This window comes from Euprymna scolopes, chromosome 15 (assembly GCF_053919585.1).
Source record: "Euprymna scolopes isolate OS-2025 chromosome 15, ASM5391958v1, whole genome shotgun sequence".
Classification (NCBI taxonomy): Eukaryota; Metazoa; Mollusca; class Cephalopoda; order Sepiida; family Sepiolidae; genus Euprymna; species Euprymna scolopes.
The window spans coordinates 107,843,480-107,853,186 of NC_136496.1; the positions used below are offsets into that span (position 1 = coordinate 107,843,480).

General features: G+C 35.1%; 1 protein-coding gene across 7 annotated transcripts in view; it reads left to right on the top strand.

Moving 5' to 3' along the window:
- Window positions 1–9,707, top strand: part of LOC145294057 (regulator of G-protein signaling 7-like) — a 728,168-nt gene that overhangs the window by 547,924 nt on the left and 170,537 nt on the right. For all 7 annotated transcript variants that reach the window (XM_080141049.1, XM_080141054.1, XM_080141050.1 and 4 more), the window contains one exon: window positions 6,856–6,948. In XM_080141049.1, the coding sequence (XP_079997175.1) occupies window positions 6,856–6,948 (93 nt within the window). The remainder of the gene's footprint in view (window positions 1–6,855; window positions 6,949–9,707) is intronic.

Genomic DNA, 9,707 nt, shown 5'->3' on the forward strand with positions numbered 1-9,707 from the left:
TGTGTGGGTGTCTAAAAGTGTTATATGTGTTAGTTTACTTATTGCATAAATTTAACCCTAGGAACACGTTTGTTTGTCCAAACCGTCATTTTTGTTTTCTCAATCAATAGCCAACAACAACAACAAGCAAGAGAGATAAAAAAAAAAAATTATCACAAAGGAACAGAAATCTTGTATCTAATATAAAGGGAGATAACTTAACATTGCTGGTGTCTTCTTGTGAAGATTAAAATTCCATTAAAAAATCAAAGATAAAGCAAAAAAAGTAAGACAAGTATTCATCGCAACGTCTTTTAGAATTTCAGAAAAACCTTCCATCTTCAGACAATCTGTGATCTGTTCTCGATTTCTGATCTATCATTTCCTTCACTCTGGTCACATCAACTAAAAGACATTGGTCAATCACAAGATTTGATGACTTAAACGTCTCTATTTGCGACGCATTTCATAAAAGCTTCAATCAATCTAGTTAGTTTGAATATCTTGAATCATGGTGACTATCAATATACCAGCATCAGTTGCTTCACTAAGTGGAAGAGTCGGTGAGGCTAATAGACTTTTTTGTTACATGGAAAAGTTTTTCTGATGACCAGCATCTGCAAACCATTCTCTTCATCCTGTCACTACACAAAGTCAATAAAACCACCGTGTGAGGATCCATCCTCTAGACTAGCATAGGTTGCATATGAATAACAAACAATATTCAGATCTGAAGGTTGTGGAAAAGATATGCCACCTGTCTTTGATTATAACTTTATTTGTGATTTGTTTACATCAAAAAGTAACTTTGCTTTTGATGATTTTGCAATATTTTCCAATATTGTTCATTCTCCATTAGGAAAAGATATGCCACCTGTGTGCTCATTCTACACACATCAAACAACATATCTGGTCGAGTTTGGGTGGATATGCACATCATTTGATCTGTCGATCTCTTTAGCTCTCTTTTCTCATTTCGACTCACTTCATTATATTTTCCTTAATAATCTTCATTTCTGTACATCTGAATTGTCATGTCGCAGTAATGAAAATATCCAAAAATTACGAAAACTGATAAGGTAGAAAATTAAGTATCAATGAAAACAGTTTTCGAAGACAATTAGCGAAAATTAAGTTTTGCTAAATTGGTTAAAAATGTTCAATTTTCAAAATATATTTGCCTTCCTTTTATTACAATTAGAACTCTGAGTATTTTTTTTTTTTGTAAAACTAAATTTTTGCAAATTGTCTTCTATAACTATTTTCGTTAAAAATTAATTATCTACCTTATCGTTTTTCGTAATGGTTTGAACATGTTCAATACTGTGACACCATAATTCAATAGATACCATTGGTTTTACTTGAAATTCAATATATTAATTTTGGAATTTCACTGCAATACAATTTCTTGGGGGTACAGTTGAAGTATATAGATTTTGATCTATAATATATAATAATCTCATTTTCTGTTTACTTAGCATTCAATCCCTAAAATTTAAATGTTCCACTTTCGTACTTTCCAATTTTTCAATTCTCTTATCAAATCATTCTGAAATAGATCATTTTTCACAGAATATGAACTCATCTATATGTATTGAAGAGTGCCTATCAAGTCGCCATCATCATGCCAAAGAAACAATGTCGTATGCACTTGTAGAGGGACAGGATGTCCTGTTTATGTAATTGGGATCCGATTCTCAGTATTGTTTAATGCATTGAATGGTAGAGTGATTAAAAAGCAAAAGGTCGCATAATGATGGCGAAAACATACCAATATATATTAGTGAAAGAATGTAGATTTATTTACATAAATATACATGCGAGGAAAGAATAAATATATAGATAGTAAGAATAAGAGTTCGTTGAGAAAGGAGTAACGTTACTTGCGGTTGAGGCTGATAGGTAGTTAGGAGAGTTGGTTGGGTGACCATGCCAATCAGGAGTGCGATATCGTCACATCTGCACTGGTCGAGGGTTCAGCAGAAAAGAGGGAGAAATATAAGAAGCAGGAAATGACGTGGCTGTGTTGCTCTCCGGTTACCAGAGTTAAAGGGTGACAATCGAGTTAGCCTGGGAATTTCAATTCCCACACACTCAACAATCCTTTCAAGTGAGTTAATTTATGATTAACTCACTTGTACTATGAACACAGTGAATCATTCAAACCTTAAATGTATCTTTTCAGCTTCTATACTTGTGATTTTCGACACACATCAGATGGTGGTCTAAGAAATACCTCTCTATCCAGCATCTTTCCTTACAGAAATACTGAGGTAAAAGCAAGTCTCCATCTGCTATGAGACATAACCGAGGTCGTTAACAATACGAGACACATGACCTCACAGCTGCACGTTGGTGAATCTGTTTTGAAGCTATGTGAATCTTTTTCATAATCACATGCAACAAGATGAGCTTTCATTATCTCTTTGTCATTCATAAATTTTTCTGCTATCACCCACCTTATTGATATACATTTCTGCCCCATATGAAATTTCTATTTTTTATTCTTTATATCAATCACGCCTTCTCCTTGTACTTGTTCTAAAGTAAGCAAAACTGTATGTTCCTGATAACTAGGGCTATGACAACAGCATATTCTTTTCATTGTTTTGACTCTTGAGTATATATCCGTTAATATCTTATATGTTTTTATATAGACTGATGTGGTTCTTGGTTGATTAACTGTGTCTTACTGCGTCGGGTATATACTTGAGAGTCAAAAGAATGAAAAGAATATGCCGTTACCATAGCCCTACTGATAACCCACTCTCTCTATAACTTGACAAAGTTCTCTACATTATCGAAATTGCTACAACTGATTTTCATTCTCTGCTTCTGATTTTATATTTAGCCAATGGTTATATTTTTTCCTTGACTTTCATTGTGTGCTCATAACTAGGGTTATGACAACAGCATATTCTTTTCATTGTTTTGACTCTCGAGTATATATCCGACACAGTTAATCAACCGAGAACCACATCACTCTATATAAAAGCATATAAAATATCAATGGATACACATTCGAGAGTCGAAGCAATGAAATGAATATGCTGTTGTCCTAGCTCTACTCATAACCATTTCTTTTCTATCTATATTTTACAACTTCGTTTCTACTTGTTTTTTATACCGTTGTCTTTCACTTCTTTTCTATTGCAAGAATTGTTATTATATTGTCTGTCATCTTTCTCTTTCAACACATCATTCATCTCATTTGAAGGATTTTCTTTATTCCTTGGACTTGACAATTCCTCATCCACCTTCATCAAACGACATAGATGCATCCTGAAAAATTCTTCTGCATTTCTTATACATTAAATGTTGACCTTTTTTCCCAAAACTTTAGCATAACCATATCATTCTTTGTAGTTTTGACTTTGGTCACTTGTAACAAATCCTTCATCAGTCTTTACATGATATCGCAACGTTTCATATGCTGGGGAATAACCAATTACTAAGTATACTTAGTAAAGAATATAATACGATATGGGAACCAGTAATTATAAACAATAGATAATATATGCAAGTAATAAGTAAAAACATTAATATATAGAGAGATATACGTTAATATATAGTAATAATTAGTAATAAATAGTTAAATAGAAATACAGTAGCACTATAGCACTGCAAAAATAACGTTAACTATGAAGTTAACAGACCACAGTAGTAAATTAGTAATGAATAGAGAAATAGAAATAAAAATAGGTTTAACGCTTCTAAAATTCGTACTAGAACTGTCTGCAAGATTAGACTCCTTTGAAAAAATCAATTATAAAAAGTGATATTCTCCTGAAGGTTGAATGTTCAATCTTCAGTGTGGGCGACCGAAAAAATATACTTGTGAAATACTTAGGACCTCTATCCAGTCATGGCTGACGGAACAAGAGAATGCTACCCCCTTGAAGTAAATAAAGGGTTTCGCTTGAAATTCTGTCCAAATTCCCGAGTTCGACAAGATACACCTGAAGAAGATCGGAGGTTATGTCGACCGAAATGTTGTGAAAGTCACTCTCAAGATGAGAACAGTAGTTCGATGAATTCAAACAATACGAATTATATCTCAAGGTTCATTTGATTCGACTCAATGAAGCTTTACCTCGCGGACATTTAAATTTATTATCACCATATCATTGGTTTTTGCCCTTTCTAATGCAGGTAACCAATCATTCAGAACTGAACGCGTGTTGATATTTGACTTAAATACAAATTCAATTGGATTATATTCAAAAAGATTCTGAAGAGCAGTTTTGGCGCTAACAATCTAAGCCAAAGCTATTTTTGTTCACAATCTTCATCAGCTGATGTTTTTATTTATTGCTCCAACAATTCTTAGATTGCAACATTCCAAATTGCCATTATTTACCACTCTTCCACCGTTAGAGGATAAGACACAAGGTCAGAAAGTGGGAAAATGGGCCAGCACCCCAAGAGGAGGAGAACTCTGGCCTTGCAAAAATAAGTCGTGATAAACTTGCTCCTCCTGAAAGCGGGAAGGCAAAGCCTGGCAAGGTGGACCTCCTAGGACTACACAGAACATTTTACATCAGTCTGACAGCAAAAAGGACATCGAAAGGGCACACTTTCTGTCGGACTGATTGTCGAGGTTGGGATTTCGAATAACGTTAACTATGAAGTTAACAGACCACAGTAACATTGATGAATGGACTTTCTGCAGCTGTGATGCATGTTTTAATCTTGAATTTTTCTTTTATCTGTCATTATTAACCTCTATTACTACTTAAAGGCTAGCTATGACTAGTTAAAAGCTAGCTATTCCTACTTAAAGGCTAGCTATTACTACTTAAAAGCTAATTATTACTGCTTAAAGGCTAGCTATTACTACTTAAAAGCTAGCTCTTTTAAAGTTTCATACGAATCCCTTTGTCTCACCATCAGCAACAGAGACTGTCCAGTTACTATAAGTCTTACCCCCTACAAAATAAACTTCCCCTCACATCAAGATGAGTCTGCTTTTCACATTATTACGTAGTTGGTTCAAGCTGAACGATTATTATTATGATTGTTATTGATATTTGTCAAATAATAAAGGAACAGAAAGAATGTTATCAAGGTGAAGGTATTTTTAGGATAAAATTATTTATGTTAAAATAGTTCCCAAGAATGTTAACTTGGTGGAAAGAATGTTAACTAGCATAAACAAAATAAGTGACGAAGGTGGAACATCCGGTTTGTGTCTTTAGTCATGTGGAAGTAATGACGTAACAAGATAGTTTGAGAAACACTTAAAAATGAGCCAAGAATTGGCAGTCAGAGAAGAAAGTCAGCAGTCATTAGTCAGACGGAGGGAGATGTCTTACGGACTGTAATAGCTCTAAGCAGGGGAGACTGTTGAAAAATGTTGATAGTTAAGACTTAGGACCAGCGTTGAAGCTTTCCAATGGGGAAACATCCGGAATAAAAGTTGCTGAAAAGACAACCCGAGATTTGTTGATTCATTGGGATGAACCTTCTTTGCGGTTTCTGGTCAAACAAGACCAAAGATGGACAGGCATGTTTTCCCAATGGTCGATGTTAACCTTTTCCCCCAAAGAACTGTTATCCGTTTTTTTTTTTGTTATGTTATGTGCTCTGTTCATACTCTCATAACTAGACGATCAAATATATCGACACATAAATATATATACAGTAGACGATCAAATATATCGACGCATAAATATATATACAGTAGATCATCAAACATATCGACACATAAATATATATACACTAGATGATCAAATATATCGACGCATAAATATATATATACACTAGATGTTCAAAAATATCGACGCATAAATATATATACACTAGATGATCAAATATATCGACACATAAATATATATACACTAGATGATCAAATATATCGACGCATAAATATATATATACACTAGATGTTCAAAAATATCGACGCATAAATATATATACACTAGATGGTAAAAAATATCGACGGATAAATATATATACACTAGATGGTAAAAATACCGACACATAAATAAATATACAGTAGATTATCAAATATATAGCCGCATAAATATATATACACTAGATGATCAAATATATCGACACATAAATATATATACACTAGATGATCAAAGATATCGACGCATAAATATATATACAGTAGATTATCAAATATATCACACATAAATATATATACAGTAGATGATACAATATATCGACACAAATATATATACACTAGATGATAGAAAATATCTGCGCATAATATATATACAGTAGACGATCAAATATATCGACGCATAAATATATATACACTAGAGGATCAAATATATCGACACAAATATTTATACACTAGATGATAAAAAATATCTACGCATAATATATGTACACTAGGTGATCAAATATATCGACACATAAATATATATACAGTAGACGATCAAATATATTAACACATAAATATATATACAGTAGATGATCAAATACATCGACATATAAATATATATACACTAAACGATCAAATATATTGACACATAAATATATATACAGTAGATGATCAAATATATCGACACATAAATATATATATACACTAAACGATCAAATATATCGACACATAAATATATATATACACTAGACGATCAAATATATCGACACATAAATATATATACGCTAGGCGATAATATATACTCATAAATATATACAACCTCACTACGTTACACACATGAGATTGGTTCTATATATTCGGCTATTTTTCATAATTCATTCTCTTTCAATAAAAATTAATTTGTGTTTTGTAAAAATCAGTTTGTCACTCTTTCTGATATTGTCTTCGCCTAAAAATTGTTACTGAAAATCTAGTTCTTTTAAAGTGCCGTACCCAACAACATTAATACGTAATCATTCTTTTCCTTTTCCTTTTTTTTTCAGAATCACATCTTCAAACTGATGAAAAGTGACAGCTATAGCCGTTATTTGCGGTCCGATATGCACAAGGAATTCCTCAGCGCAACCCGAAAAAAAGTAAGCGTCCTTCTATCCCATAGCTTGCCAAATCCTGTTTGAATGTATGTCTGTTCCTTAACCCTAACCTGCTTGCTAACATGTTAACTAGTTGATGTAACATTCAGCATCTTCTCTCCATAGTTATCCCCAATATTTTTATGCCATGAACGTTTCCATAAATTTCACTGTCATTTTTATTTATTTTATTTTATTTTTGTTATTGTTACTGCTGTGATATATAAATATTACTTATTTGTATATTTAGTTAATATTGGACATTATTTCCGACTGTATATTATGTATCAAACTGTGTTTACGTAGGTAATATTAAATAAACAGTTAATTTAGTCGACGGGGCTGGGAGTAAACAAAGATAACCCTAAAGTGAAAAACAGGACTTGCACCAGATTCGAATCCGTGTCTGCAAATGGGAGACCGTCCAACGCGGTTTAGACCACTTGACTAACAAGCTGTATGGTTAGAGATTGTTCAAATAACTCATCCTCCAAATCTTTGTTTCTGTTGTGACAACCGAAGTAAACCTGATAGCCTCGAGATTTTGTAGAGCAGGCGAATTCGGTGAATGATATAGTTAATATTGGAATTTATTTCTGACACTATAAGACGCATAACAATATATATATTGTAGACAATGTATGACGAGCCAAACGCTATCACACTAAATGACACTGCGCCTGCGTGATAGTACAGGAAATCCGGTTGGTACTCATTTGGATGAGTTTGCGCCCCCCCCCTGCGGATATAAAAAAACGTCGGATTTTCTTTGTGGGGGCAGTATTTTTCTTTCATATGCTTCGGTCGGTGAAAGAGATTTCGTGTTCGTTTCACTAAGAGGGTGAAGGAGGGAAATACTCAGTATCGCGAATCGAGTTCAGGAAGAAAGTGACAGTAAGAAGAAAGAACTGAAAATAGAACATTCTGCTTTGTATATATATATATATATATATATATATATATATATATATATATATATATATATATATATATATATTACTGACACTATATTACATTGAAGGCATTGCCAGGGCCGCTGCAAGAAAGGTGGGCTCTCTCTACCGTGCTAGAAAACTACTAACACCCGAAAGTATCCTGTACCTCTATAAGGCCACCATTCGCCCATGTATGGAGTATTGCTGCCACACCTGGGCTGGTGCATCTGCTACTAGTCTCTCGCTCCTTGACAAGGTTCAAAAGAGAGTCGCAAACCTGATAGGCCCTGAACTGGCATCTAAGCTTCAGCCTCTGTCCCATAGACGAAATGTTGCATCCCTCTGCCTTTTCTACAAGTATTTTAGTGGTGAATGCTCTGAAGAACTGCAATCACTTGTTCCCCCACGACGTGAGCACCCTCGACAAACCCGACAGGCTGCTAAATCCCACCCCCACACTGTAGAGATCCCTAGATGTAAAAGATCTTTTTACTCCAATAGTTTCTTCCCCAGAACCGCTAGACTCTGGAATTCCATTCCAGGTCCCTGCTTCCCCAACAGTACTAACGTGCAGAAGTTCAAGTGTAACGTGAACCGACACCTTGCTGCCCAAATCCCTACATAGTACCCCAGTAGTTGTTGCCCCTGATAGTAGCCCCCTACACCAAAGTGGCAATTTGCCTTGTTTGGGGTGAAAATGTAATAAAAAAAAAAAAAAAATATATATATATATGGAAATTCTGAATTAAATTATGTAGAATAACACGAAATTCATTGTTTTACAAGGAGTACAATTAATTTTTAAAGTTTTTTTGAAAATCATGGATTTTCAATGAATAGTTCAGAATCAAATAAGAAAAAGACAATTAAAGGAATTTTTGCATTGGAAAAATAGACACAACTTTTTCCGATTACGTTGCCTCAAAACGTTCTAATTTTTCCGATTCCCGATTTCGATTAATCGTCTCAATTTTATTATATATTTCTTAATCCATGGATTTTTCACTGAATGGCTCATCTCATGTGTGGTTAGAAGCAAGAACTTCCTGCAGTCTCTTCTCATGTATGGTCCCCCGCATTCGAAGCATGCGATCCCCGGGTTTGGCAGATTCCTGCCCACATCCTGCTGTAGCACTGCTTCTGTTTGGGCATTTTTGAGGTGAACCCCCCCCCCCATTATACTTCAAGCTATTTCGGCCACATTATCCAGCTTCTGAATCCTTGCCACAATGTCCACTTTTGTAAGCCACGCCACCACATCACCGTCGCCATTAAAAGGCTTAATCATGTTGCTTAAGCCTGCGTTGGCCATCGCCGAAATAGCTTGAAGTATAATGGTTCATTCCCGGGTTACCGCAGTAATACCACTGTTTCTGGAAGGGGATGCACTGGCCCTCTATTTGGAGCTCAGCGAGCGGGAACAGGGTGACGAAAGGCCCCTCTGCAAAAGCTTCGATCAGTCGATCTAATGGTTCATTTCCGGGTTCCGACGCTGTAGATGTGTGCAGTGAGACCATTAGGGAATGGAGGCAGATGAATGGCGCATCCACGTTGGTAGATCTAAAATCTGCCTATTTGCAACTCCATGTTGCCAAGAAGCTCTGGACATATCAGTTAGTCAAGTACAAAGGCAAAACCTACTGCCTTACACGAGTGGGGTTCGGGTTAAATTCGGCACCCAAGATTATGTCAACTATTGATATTGCTGAACGTCGGATGAGGGTCCATGCAATTGTCACTGATCGCCTGGTGCCTGGCGTCCAAGCCATCATTGGAATGGATGTTATATGCCGCCTTGGAGGTGTTACCATCACATATGAAAACGTG